Raw genomic sequence first — 14,117 nt, forward strand, 5'->3', positions numbered from 1 at the left:
TTGTGGCAGTGGGTGTTGTGGCCCTCTTGGGTGTCCGGCCTGCATGATCAGTGGCTCCATGGCATCTGTTGCCCTTCAGGTGTGGCTCTGGGCTGGGCTTCCTTTTCGGGTACAGGCTGTGGTCCGACTTTACACCAGGTCAGAGCAGGTGTTAGTTTCCTGCTGCTAACGCATCTTATCGCATGTTGTGTGGTTGTATTGCCGATCTGGCTGGTTGTTGAGAATGTTGCGAAGTGGTGTTGTCCTGCTTTTTGCACGGGAACGCCTACTCTGCATCTCATTAGCAATAGTTGCGGGGGTCATCTGTGGTGATTTGTTTTGCGGCTGCTATCGAAGGTAAACTGCTGCTATGGGCTGTTAGCCCCAGCTTGTGAATGGGGTGATACATTTATCGTAACTTTGGTTGCGATAAAGTGTCGTTAACTCTGCGATAGTTCCTCGAGAATATGCTCCATAATTTGAAGAAGAAAACAAAATGAATTTTGTTAATTGCAAATACCAAATGCGGGTTGTACAAAGTTACATATGGGGCAGTTAATAAAGGCAACCTTCAATGTGAAACTTTAGTTACAAGATCTCCACATATGCACCACATACTAAAGGGGTGATTTAGAGTTTGGAAAAGTGGATACTCTGTTACAATTTTTTCCTGATATTACAACTTCTATATTTGTAATCAAGTGATAGACATTGCAATGTTTAGTTTAGCCAAACCTCGCATATTTATATGGTTACTACCTTCCATTCTGTTCATCTCGATTTCCAGGAGTTGTAATCCCACACATGCGCAGAGCAACCTTTCCATTCCATCAGCACTGGCGTGCAGACGATCAGCAATGGCGGCCGAGGTCAGGGGGATACCTGACTGCTGTAACAGGTCAAAGACACCCAGTTCGCACGCAGTAAACATTGCCTAGTGGAGAATCACATGAAAATACAATATTTAAGAAATGGAAAACTTTGAAAATCAATGTAATGTACTTATTATTCAGAGAAGATGTAACCTACTGCAAATGTTTCTACTGTATAAGGATGCAGCCAATGTAACTTCTTTTGGAATTCCCCCTCTGTATATAGAATGGCCCCTCCCCTGCCATGGCCCAGTCTAGCGTGGGCTGCTGCTTCCTGTGGCCCACATGCCTAACGGTCTCTAGGCTATCTCCTTTTAGTCCCCTCTAATCCTCTTCTTGAAAGACCTTGCCCCCATCATTTCTCTTCCTTTTTCCTCCCTCCATTTTTGGCTGTGGTGTTTCAGCATAGTGTCCTGTTGATGTCCCCATGCCCATATCAGTCATATCTGACATCTTCCCTTACCTGCTTCTCTTTTAGCTCTGTTTACAGTCAGCTCTATTGGGTCGCTGACCTCATGTCTGCACCACACACTCCATTCAACACACGGAAATAGCATTTCCGATGATTATCTTGTTGGTTGAACTCCCTTCAGGCATCAGCTCATTGGGTGGTCCGTCACATTGTGGACTCTCAGCATGAGCATGAGCATGAGTTCATGAGAACTTAGGGCTCCTGAGGCGAAAAGCCAGGGGTCAGGGCACACACACGCAGTCATAGCTCTTTCCAGCTCTTAGGCTGCTTTTATTTTTAAATCACGCATTTTGGTGCTTTTACTTTACTTTTAAAAATCACGTATTGTGCTCATACCTGTTCATATTTCGATCTTGTGGGTACCTCCTCACTGCTCATTTGGTAACCGGGGGCGGTTTTAGGGCTCTACTTGGTTCCAGGTAGCTTCCCCACGGGCGCAGACTTCGGGTGCCATTTTAGGAGAGGTAAACGTTAGCGCACTAGTGTTCGGGCGATTGGCGGCCCAGACACTACAAACTGGATTAGCAAGGCCACGCGAACCACATGAGAACTTAGAGCTCCTGAGGCGAAAAGCCGGGAGTCAGGGCACACACACGCAGTCATAGCTCTTTCCAGCTCTTAGGCTGCTTTTATTTTTAAATCACGCATTTTGGTGCTTTTACTTTACTTTTAAAAAATCACATATTGTGCTCATACCTGTTCGTATTTCGATCTTGTGGGTACCTCCTCACTGCTCATTTGGTAACCGGTGGCCGATTTAGGGCTCTGCTTGGTTCCAGGTAGCTTCCCCACGGGCGCAGACTTCGGGCGCCATCTTAGGAGAGGTAGACGTTAGCGCACTAGTGTTCGGGGGATTGGCGGCCCAGACACTACAAAATGAATGTCACTTCCCGTCCGCGCAGCGGGCGGGCACAGCAGGCGCGATGATGGCGCGCCAGAGGCGCGCCAGAGGCAAGCCCGTCTGTGCCCGTCCGGGCCAGACCGGGCTTAGGGCCTAAAACTCTATCGGTTCCCCTCCTTCACCGCAGGATATATTCCAGGGATGAGCTCATACAGCTGAGACAAAAGGTAGGCTCGCTATGTGGTCAGCTTGAGAGGTCAGATAGCCAATTCAGGCAATGTAAGTTGTGTCCTCAAATCACCCAGGTAAAGACAACTGGTGAACAGGCCTTGAGTCATCTTAGCATGGCACTTCTGAACTGCCGATCACTACCTAAGCATGCTCTAGAGCTCAATCTAATGATCCAGGATGCCAATCTGGATATATTGTTTTTAACAGAGACATGGTTATCTCCCAATTCGGAGTTTGATATCGCTAGTGCCCTTCCGGATGGTTTCCTAATGCAATGCCAACACAGGTCGCATGGGAAGGGAGATGGGCTTGCCATAGTCCACAAAGACAGGTTTTCTTGTAGGATTGAAGATAGCTGTATAGCTGGCTCAGAAATGATTCATTTCATCATTCAAATTACCCCTAATAATTCCCTGTCAGGTCTCCTTATCTATCGCCCTCCGGGCTCTATAAGACAGTTCATAGGATCCCTTCTAGACATTACCATAGCCGCAGCTGTGTCATCACCAAATGTTATTATATTAGGAGATCTAAATCTACATTTTGATGACTCTGATGATAAGGTGGCAGCTGATCTTAGGCTCGACTTCAAATCTTTTAAGCTTAATCTTATAAATAAAGAGGCCACTCACTCCAAAGGACACCTTCTGGACCCAATATTTTCTAATATTACTCAGTTGGATTCTAGCCCCCCTCTCCCATGGTCCGATAATTTTTTGGTCCCGTTTGCATGGAAAATCTGCACGGATTCACCATGTGCTACAGCTCCTCGCACCTTAGAGAGGCCTTGGTCTAAGCTATCCTTGGAGAGCCTCACCCTGACACTCGAACAAAAAACTCCCATGCCGGATCCAGATACACTAGTGGTGGATATAAACTTTCAAAGCTGGCTGTTTAGTTCCCTAGATGTGGTACTATTCAGAAAAAGTTTAACAAAGAAGAGTAGTGTCTTTAAATCACCATGGTATACAACAGAACTCAGAGATCTTAGAAAAACATGCAAAAAATTAGAACGCGTATGATGAAAAGACTGGGATTCCAACAATAAAGCGGATTATCAATCTGTCATGAGGCTTTATAAAGCATCCCTGAAAAAAGCCCAGGCGGCCTTTTTCGAAGAGAAAATCAAAACGGCTGCTAACTCGGCAAGGGAATCTTTTAAGATAGTAAAAGAACTCCTTAAGGTACCCTCCCCTCCAATCAGGCTTGAGACCTCAGAAGCAAGATGTAACCATTTAGCGGACTTTTTTGACACTAAAATCCAAAATTTCTCAGAAAGTTTACCAAATAGTGTGTCACCTTCTGATTTTGATGACCACTCTGCCCCTACCCATTGTCCTATCCCTGGCCCTTTCCTGGACTCTTTTACCTGTATATCCAGGGAAGACTTTCGCAAAGGTTTGTCCTCTATGAATAGTGGCTCCCCGTCTGATCCCGCGCCTATGTATATTCTTAAGCGGTTTTCAGACGTCATTGCCCCTGTAGCAACTGAACTCTTAAATGCCTCCCTCACCCGTGGTGCTGTCCCTCCTAGCTGGAAGCAGGCCATGGTGAAGGCCCTTCTAAAAAAACCAGGGCTCGATCCTCTTGACTTGACCAACTTCCGTCCAATATCGTTATTACCTGGCCTTAGTAAAATCGCAGAGAAAATGGTTAACCAGCAGCTCTCCTCCTTTTTGGAAAACAACAAGCTGCTGCGTAACTCCCAAACGGGCTTCCGCCCGGGTCAGGGCACCGACTCTGCCCTGATAGCGGTGGCGGAAGAGGCAAGATGCATCTTGGATTCAGGGGGATCTGCGGTTGCGATCCTCCTGGATCTAAGTGCAGCTTTAGACAATGTGGACCATGGAATTTTAAGTCAGCGCCTCGCTAGACTGGGAGTATCGGGCATGGCTCTGCAATGGCTCTCATCTTTTTTGAGCAACCGAACCTTTCAGATCTGGGAAGGCAGCGTACTTTCTAAATCCATCCCACTCCTCTGTGGAGTACCTCAGGGCTCTTCATTGAGCCCTACTCTTTTCAACGTTTATATGGCCCCACTGGAGGATGTGGTTAATCCTTTTGGGATTAAAATAGTCACCTATGCGGACGACACCCAACTAGTCGTCTCGCTATCCCAACAAGAGAGGTGCTCGGAAAATCTATGTGCCTGTCTCTCGGGAATTTATTCCTGGATGACCAGCTCTCGGCTCAAACTGAATGGAGCCAAAACAGAGCTTATGCTCCTGGGCCACCAATTAACACCAATTAACATCTTTACCCAAATCCATCTGGCCCCCCTGTCTGGGTGATCTTCCCGGTAAAGACAACTGGTGAACAGGCCTTGAGTCATCTTAGCATGGCACTTCTGAACTGCTGATCACTACCTAAGCATGCGCTAGAGGTCAATCTAATGATCCAGGATGCCAATCTGGATATATTGTTTTTAACAGAGACATGGTTATCTCCCAATTCGGAGTTTGATATCGCTAGTGCCCTTCCGGATGGTTTCCTAATGCAATGACAACACAGGTCGCATGGGAAGGGAGGTGGGCTTGCCATAGTCCACAAAGACAGGTTTTCTTGCAGGATTGAAGATAGCTGTATAGCTGATTCAAAAATTATTCATTTCATCATTCAAATTACCCCCCAATAATTCCCTGTCAGGTCTCCTTATCTATCGCCCTCCGGGCTCTATAAGACAGTTCATAGGATCCCTTCTAGACATTACCATAGCCGCAGCTGCGTCATCACCAATTTTATTATATTAGGAGTTCTAAATCTACATTTTGATGACTCTGATGATAAGGTGGCAGCTGATCTTAGGCTCGACTTCAAATCTTTTAAGCTTAATCTTATAAATAAAGAGGCCACTCACTCCAAAGGACACCTTCTGGACCCAATATTTTCTAATATTACTCAGTTGGATTCTAGCCCCCCTCTCCCATGGTCCGATCATTTTTTGGTCCCGTTTGCATGGAAAATCTGCACGGATTCACCATGTGCTACAGCTCCTCGCACCTTAGAGAGGGCTTGGTCTAAGCTATCCTTGGAGAGCCTGACCCTGACACTCGAACAAACAGCTCCCATGCCGGATCCAGATACACTAGTGGTGGATATAAACTTTCAAAGCTGGCTGTTTAGTTCCCTAGATGTGGTACTATTCAGAAAAAGTTTAACAAAGAAGAGTCGTGTCTTTAAATCACCATGGTATACAACAGAACTCAGAGATCTTAGTAAAACATGCAAAAAATTAGAACACATATGGGGAAAAGACTGGGATTCCAACAATAAAGCGGATTATCAATCTGTCATGAGGCTTTATAAAGCATCCCTGAAAAAAGCCCAGGCTGCCTTTTTCGAAGAGAAAATCAAAACGGCTGCTAACTCGTCCAGGGAATCTTTTAAGATAGTAAAAGAACTCCTTAAGGTACCCTCCCCTCCAATCAGGCTTGAGACCTCAGAAGCAAGATGTAACCAATTAGCGGACTTTTTTTACACTAAAATCTAATTTTTTTTAGAAAGTTTACCAAATAGTGTGTCACCTTCTGATTCTGATGACCACTCTGCCCCTACCCATTGTCCTATCCCTGGCCCTTTCCTGGACTCTTTTACCTGTATATCCAGGGAAGTTTTTCGCAAAGTTCTGTCCTCTATGAAAAGTGGCTCCCCGTCTGATCCCGCGCCTATGTATATTCTTAAGCGGATTTCAGATGTCATTGCCCCTCTAGCAACTGAACTCTTAAATGCCTCCCTCACCCGTGGTGCTGTCCCTCCTAGCTGGAAGCAGGTCATGGTGAAGGCCCTTCTGAAAAAAACAGGGCTCGATCCTCTTGACTTGCGTCCAATATCGTTATTACCTGGCCTTAGTAAAATCGCAGAGAAAATAGTTAAGCAGCAGCTCTCCTCCTTTTTGGAAAACAACAAGCTGCTGCGTAACTCCCAAACGGGCTTCCGCCCGGGTCAGGGCACCGACTCTGCCCTGATAGCGGTGGCGGAAGAGGCAAGATGCATCTTGGATTCAGGGGGATCTGCGGTTGCGATCCTCCTGGATCTAAGTGCAGCTTTAGACAATGTGGACCATGGAATTTTAAGTCAGCGCCTCGCTAGACTGGGAGTATCGGGCATGGCTCTGCAATGGCTCTCATCTTTTTTGAGCAACCGAACCTTTCAGATCTGGGAAGGCAGCGTACTTTCTAAATCCATCCCACTCCTCTGTGGAGTACCTCAGGGCTCTTCATTGAGCCCTACTCTTTTCAACGTTTATATGGCCCCACTGGAGGATGTGGTTAATCCTTTTGGGATTAAAATAGTCACCTATGCGGACGACACCCAACTAGTCGTCTCGCTATCCCAACAAGAGAGGTGCTCGGAAAATCTATGTGCCTGTCTCTCGGGAATTTATTCCTGGATGACCAGCTCTCGGCTCAAACTGAATGGAGCCAAAACAGAGCTTATGCTCCTGGGCCACCAATTAACACCAATTAACATCTTTACCCAAATCCATCTGGCCCCCCTGTCTGGGTGATCTTCCCGGTAAAGACAACTGGTGAACAGGCCTTGAGTCATCTTAGCATGGCACTTCTGAACTGCTGATCACTACCTAAGCATGCGCTAGAGGTCAATCTAATGATCCAGGATGCCAATCTGGATATATTGTTTTTAACAGAGACATGGTTATCTCCCAATTCGGAGTTTGATATCGCTAGTGCCCTTCCGGATGGTTTCCTAATGCAATGACAACACAGGTCGCATGGGAAGGGAGGTGGGCTTGCCATAGTCCACAAAGACAGGTTTTCTTGCAGGATTGAAGATAGCTGTATAGCTGATTCAAAAATTATTCATTTCATCATTCAAATTACCCCCCAATAATTCCCTGTCAGGTCTCCTTATCTATCGCCCTCCGGGCTCTATAAGACAGTTCATAGGATCCCTTCTAGACATTACCATAGCCGCAGCTGCGTCATCACCAATTTTATTATATTAGGAGTTCTAAATCTACATTTTGATGACTCTGATGATAAGGTGGCAGCTGATCTTAGGCTCGACTTCAAATCTTTTAAGCTTAATCTTATAAATAAAGAGGCCACTCACTCCAAAGGACACCTTCTGGACCCAATATTTTCTAATATTACTCAGTTGGATTCTAGCCCCCCTCTCCCATGGTCCGATCATTTTTTGGTCCCGTTTGCATGGAAAATCTGCACGGATTCACCATGTGCTACAGCTCCTCGCACCTTAGAGAGGGCTTGGTCTAAGCTATCCTTGGAGAGCCTGACCCTGACACTCGAACAAACAGCTCCCATGCCGGATCCAGATACACTAGTGGTGGATATAAACTTTCAAAGCTGGCTGTTTAGTTCCCTAGATGTGGTACTATTCAGAAAAAGTTTAACAAAGAAGAGTCGTGTCTTTAAATCACCATGGTATACAACAGAACTCAGAGATCTTAGTAAAACATGCAAAAAATTAGAACACATATGGGGAAAAGACTGGGATTCCAACAATAAAGCGGATTATCAATCTGTCATGAGGCTTTATAAAGCATCCCTGAAAAAAGCCCAGGCTGCCTTTTTCGAAGAGAAAATCAAAACGGCTGCTAACTCGTCCAGGGAATCTTTTAAGATAGTAAAAGAACTCCTTAAGGTACCCTCCCCTCCAATCAGGCTTGAGACCTCAGAAGCAAGATGTAACCAATTAGCGGACTTTTTTTACACTAAAATCTAATTTTTTTTAGAAAGTTTACCAAATAGTGTGTCACCTTCTGATTCTGATGACCACTCTGCCCCTACCCATTGTCCTATCCCTGGCCCTTTCCTGGACTCTTTTACCTGTATATCCAGGGAAGTTTTTCGCAAAGTTCTGTCCTCTATGAAAAGTGGCTCCCCGTCTGATCCCGCGCCTATGTATATTCTTAAGCGGATTTCAGATGTCATTGCCCCTCTAGCAACTGAACTCTTAAATGCCTCCCTCACCCGTGGTGCTGTCCCTCCTAGCTGGAAGCAGGTCATGGTGAAGGCCCTTCTGAAAAAAACAGGGCTCGATCCTCTTGACTTGCGTCCAATATCGTTATTACCTGGCCTTAGTAAAATCGCAGAGAAAATAGTTAAGCAGCAGCTCTCCTCCTTTTTGGAAAACAACAAGCTGCTGCGTAACTCCCAAACGGGCTTCCGCCCGGGTCAGGGCACCGACTCTGCCCTGATAGCGGTGGCGGAAGAGGCAAGATGCATCTTGGATTCAGGGGGATCTGCGATTGCTATCCTCCTGGATCTAAGTGCAGCTTTTGACACGGTGGACCATGGAATTTTAAGTCAGCGCCTCGCTAGACTGGGAGTATCGGGCATGGCTCTGCAATGGCTCATCTTTTTTGAGCAACCGAACCTTTCAGATCTGGGAAGGCAGCGCACTTTCTAAATCCATCCCACTCCACTGTGGAGTACCTCAGGGCTCTTCATTGAGCACTACTCTTTTCAACGTTTATATGGCCCCACTGGAGGATGTGGTTAATCCTTTTGGGATTAAAATAGTCACCTATGCGGACGACACCCAACTAGTCGTCTCGCTATCCCAACAAGAGAGGTGCTCGGAAAATCTATGTGCCTGTCTCTCGGGAATTTATTCCTGGATGACCAGCTCTCGGCTCAAACTGAATGGAGCCAAAACAGAGCTTATGCTCCTGGGCCACCAATTAACACCAATTAACATCTTTACCCAAATCCATCTGGCCCCCCTGTCTGGGTGATCTTCCCGGTAAAGACAACTGGTGAACAGGCCTTGAGTCATCTTAGCATGGCACTTCTGAACTGCTGATCACTACCTAAGCATGCGCTAGAGGTCAATCTAATGATCCAGGATGCCAATCTGGATATATTGTTTTTAACAGAGACATGGTTATCTCCCAATTCGGAGTTTGATATCGCTAGTGCCCTTCCGGATGGTTTCCTAATGCAATGACAACACAGGTCGCATGGGAAGGGAGGTGGGCTTGCCATAGTCCACAAAGACAGGTTTTCTTGCAGGATTGAAGATAGCTGTATAGCTGATTCAAAAATTATTCCTTTCATCATTCAAATTACCCCCCAATAATTCCCTGTCAGGTCTCCTTATCTATCGCCCTCCGGGCTCTATAAGACAGTTCATAGGATCCCTTCTAGACATTACCATAGCCGCAGCTGCGTCATCACCAATTTTATTATATTAGGAGTTCTAAATCTACATTTTGATGACTCTGATGATAAGGTGGCAGCTGATCTTAGGCTCGACTTCAAATCTTTTAAGCTTAATCTTATAAATAAAGAGGCCACTCACTCCAAAGGACACCTTCTGGACCCAATATTTTCTAATATTACTCAGTTGGATTCTAGCCCCCCTCTCCCATGGTCCGATCATTTTTTGGTCCCGTTTGCATGGAAAATCTGCACGGATTCACCATGTGCTACAGCTCCTCGCACCTTAGAGAGGGCTTGGTCTAAGCTATCCTTGGAGAGCCTGACCCTGACACTCGAACAAACAGCTCCCATGCCGGATCCAGATACACTAGTGGTGGATATAAACTTTCAAAGCTGGCTGTTTAGTTCCCTAGATGTGGTACTATTCAGAAAAAGTTTAACAAAGAAGAGTCGTGTCTTTAAATCACCATGGTATACAACAGAACTCAGAGATCTTAGTAAAACATGCAAAAAATTAGAACACATATGGGGAAAAGACTGGGATTCCAACAATAAAGCGGATTATCAATCTGTCATGAGGCTTTATAAAGCATCCCTGAAAAAAGCCCAGGCTGCCTTTTTCGAAGAGAAAATCAAAACGGCTGCTAACTCGTCCAGGGAATCTTTTAAGATAGTAAAAGAACTCCTTAAGGTACCCTCCCCTCCAATCAGGCTTGAGACCTCAGAAGCAAGATGTAACCAATTAGCGGACTTTTTTTACACTAAAATCTAATTTTTTTTAGAAAGTTTACCAAATAGTGTGTCACCTTCTGATTCTGATGACCACTCTGCCCCTACCCATTGTCCTATCCCTGGCCCTTTCCTGGACTCTTTTACCTGTATATCCAGGGAAGTTTTTCGCAAAGTTCTGTCCTCTATGAAAAGTGGCTCCCCGTCTGATCCCGCGCCTATGTATATTCTTAAGCGGATTTCAGATGTCATTGCCCCTCTAGCAACTGAACTCTTAAATGCCTCCCTCACCCGTGGTGCTGTCCCTCCTAGCTGGAAGCAGGTCATGGTGAAGGCCCTTCTGAAAAAAACAGGGCTCGATCCTCTTGACTTGCGTCCAATATCGTTATTACCTGGCCTTAGTAAAATCGCAGAGAAAATAGTTAAGCAGCAGATCTCCTCCTTTTTGGAAAACAACAAGCTGCTGCGTAACTCCCAAACGGGCTTCCGCCCGGGTCAGGGCACCGACTCTGCCCTGATAGCGGTGGCGGAAGAGGCAAGATGCATCTTGGATTCAGGGGGATCTGCGATTGCTATCCTCCTGGATCTAAGTGCAGCTTTTGACACGGTGGACCATGGAATTTTAAGTCAGCGCCTCGCTAGACTGGGAGTATCGGGCATGGCTCTGCAATGGCTCATCTTTTTTGAGCAACCGAACCTTTCAGATCTGGGAAGGCAGCGCACTTTCTAAATCCATCCCACTCCACTGTGGAGTACCTCAGGGCTCTTCATTGAGCACTACTCTTTTCAACGTTTATATGGCCCCACTGGAGGATGTGGTTAATCCTTTTGGGATTAAAATAGTCACCTATGCGGACGACACCCAACTAGTCGTCTCGCTAGCCCAACAAGAGAGGTGGTCGGAAAATCTATTTGCCTGTCTCTCGGGAATTTATTCCTGGATGACCAGCTCTCGGCTCAAACTGAATGGAGCCAAAACAGAGCTTATGCTCCTGGGCCACCAATTAACATCTTTACCCAAATCCATCTGGCCCCCCTGTCCAGGTGATCTTCCCGCCCCGAAAGACGAAATTAAAAGCCTAGGGGTGTGGTTTGAGCGAGACCTGACTTTCAGGACACAAGCGAAGAAAACAGCAGGCATATGTTATGGCCTACTCCGGTCTGTGCGGAAGGTTGTTCCACTCCTGCCTTTCCACTCTAGGAAACTGCTAATCCAGGGGTTAATATTATCCAGACTGGACTATAGCAATGCCCTGTTTTTGGCGGCACCCGAAGCAACCATCAACACCCTCCCACGTGTTCCGAACTCAGCAGCTCGGGTGCTCACCGGCTCCTCAATAAGATCCTCGTCCAGGCCTGCACTGAGATTTCTTCACTGGTTGCCGATCCGTGAAAGAATAAAATGTAAATCTCTCTGCATAACCCACAAGTCACTTGAGGGTAAGGGACCCCCTATTCTTAGGAATTTGATCTGTCCTTACAAAGCTTCTCGGACTCTCCGTTCTGACCTCGTAAATCTGGTTAAGGTCCCCAGAGTGAGGAAGGCGCGCTCGGGGGGCCATCGATTCTTGGTTAATGCAGCAATGCTGTGGAATGCCCTCCCTGGCATTATTCGAACTGAACTCAGCCATCTGAAGTTCCAGAAGCTTCTTAAAATGTTTCTCTTTCCCAGTGATCCCTAATTAACGGTATCTTCTTCAGTCTGCTCTTTGTTCTGCAGCGCTGGGACGCTCTCGGGCAGCCATGCGCTTGATAAATCAAATTTCATCAAGAGGCACGAGCACAATGCAAGATATTCAATTAAAATACATTAAGTTGCATAAAATACATTAGGGCCCTAGCTGCACGCTAAACCATATACTAAAATAGTGGTATAAGGACCACTACACAGAATGTGGATAGGCCTAGGGCATCGCTGGGGCTACGCTGAGCTACCAAGAGATAGGAAGCAGGAGGCCCACCGGATGCATGTGCAGTGTCTAAACACACACGCGGGTTACCATAGAGAATGAATGGGAACATAAAAGATGGAAACTAGTTCTATTAGGACACTTCTGACTGGACTCAGAGAAAGTTACTTGAAACCTAGACAGCTGGATAGTCAATACACACAGGAGCACCGGAGTACTTGCATTACCTCACCCACAGGAAGCGGGTGCATAGGTGTCAAAGTGTGTCGGGTTTAGTCGCTGAATCCTATGGAGCCTGGAAGAAAGATGCTGCAGGCGACCAGGAGAGAAGTGTCCGGGTGGATCCAAGGGTGGATCGAAGATGAAGAGGACCTGAAAGCAGAGGGGACAGAGTCTGGGTCACTAGCCAGTGACCAGGAAGAAACCAGGAAGGAACCAGGCGATGTCGTGAAGCAATCAGGTGATGTTGTGAAGCTTGTCTCTGCAGCCACATGGACCAGGAGGCGTCGACGACAACCAGGAGTCAGGCACAGACTGTCCCACAAAGGCTCTCGCTGTCGGCGGTGTCGGCTTCCGTATTGGAGTCAACAAGCCTTGGCAAAGGCAACCCACACAGGAATCGAAGTTGGCTTCTTAATCAGACCAGCAAGGTCTGATGGGCTGCTTCTTTTCAGGGAACCAGGGGCCAGTCTGGAGCAACCAGACTAGCGGTGTAAATTCAAAGGTTCATCGCCAAGATGGCCACTAGCCAACAGGCATGTGACAGGGCAGACGCGTCGAGCAGGAAAATGCAGAAGGGCCCCACGCAGAACTCGTGGAGTGTGCAGGGCTGATCTTCGGTGCAGATGATGCTCGGGCTGAGCCTTCTCAATCCCCAATGCACAGCTTCGAGGGTGCCTCGGGTGCTGCACAATTAGCAAGTTGCAGACTTTTCAAGATAGCCGGTCCCACGTCTCTCGTCGCCTCCCGGGTCTCAGTTCTGCTGGGACTGTGGATCGGGCTGTTGGAAGTCTGGAAGTCTGGTTCTTGTCAGGCTCTGTGCTCGGGCTCTAGTGGGAGCATCGACAAAGCAAGCCATTGAGCACTGGATGGTGCCTGCTTGTGCAGAGTGGTCACTCCTTGACCACAAGGGAGATTCTTCAGTCGTCTTTTTGTAAAGTAGATCGTCGAAGTTCCAGAGTTTCATTTCAGAGTTTCAGTCAGGATAAAATCTAAAGTCTTGGGACTCAGCTGCTACCTATATACCAAATCTAGGGGCTGGATTACCTGCTAGGTCCCTCCTATGGGTGGGACCAGGGAAGGGGTTGGTTACACCCATTTCCCTTTGTCCAGTTTCGCACCAGAGTTGGGGCTGGAGTGCCCCAGCACCGGTTTTAACTGGACTGTGCATGGGACACCTTGTGTGCCCCAGGCAGTGTCTCATTTCTTTCAGCCCTCCCTGCCCCAATACACTATAGCCTGTCTGGGGTAGTGCTAGCGCCTCCCAAGACAGGAAACCCATTGTCCAAGCCTCCCTCGCTGGAAGGACTCCCAGCAGCAGGAGGTCAGACTTGTGTCTGTGGCAGCAGCATCCATTTTGTGATACTGAGGCTCTGGTTAACTTTAACGGGGATTAGTAGGAACAACATGTCTTCTCCCTCTAGAAGGGTGCAATGTTAACCCCGTCGCCAGAACTGGCGAGGGGGTAGTATTCCAAAACGTATGACACCTTACTCGACATGTTTTGGTAAAGCCAAACCAGAGTTAGCATTTAACCGCAAGGTTCATAATGCACTTACGAGTATATGGTACGGCAATATCCTAGAACAGCTATAAGGACATGGTTCCGAAAGCTGCAGACAGGCTCAGCTAATGCTAGAGCACCATCTCACATAAAACCAAGCACTCTGCCTCCAGGATTATTAAGGCCTGCCATAGGAGTGACTTATAGGTATA

General features: G+C 47.0%; 1 protein-coding gene across 1 annotated transcript in view; it reads right to left on the minus strand.

Moving 5' to 3' along the window:
* The window catches only part of ASMT (acetylserotonin O-methyltransferase), a 379,261-nt gene that overhangs the window by 336,510 nt on the left and 28,634 nt on the right, over nucleotides 1-14,117 (minus strand). The window contains exon 2 of the mRNA XM_086934772.1: nucleotides 739-913. Within this exon, the coding sequence (XP_086790898.1) occupies nucleotides 739-913 (175 nt within the window). The remainder of the gene's footprint in view (nucleotides 1-738; nucleotides 914-14,117) is intronic.

The sequence above is a fragment of the Lissotriton vulgaris genome, chromosome 8 (assembly GCF_964263255.1).
Source record: "Lissotriton vulgaris chromosome 8, aLisVul1.2, whole genome shotgun sequence".
Classification (NCBI taxonomy): domain Eukaryota; kingdom Metazoa; phylum Chordata; class Amphibia; order Caudata; family Salamandridae; genus Lissotriton; species Lissotriton vulgaris.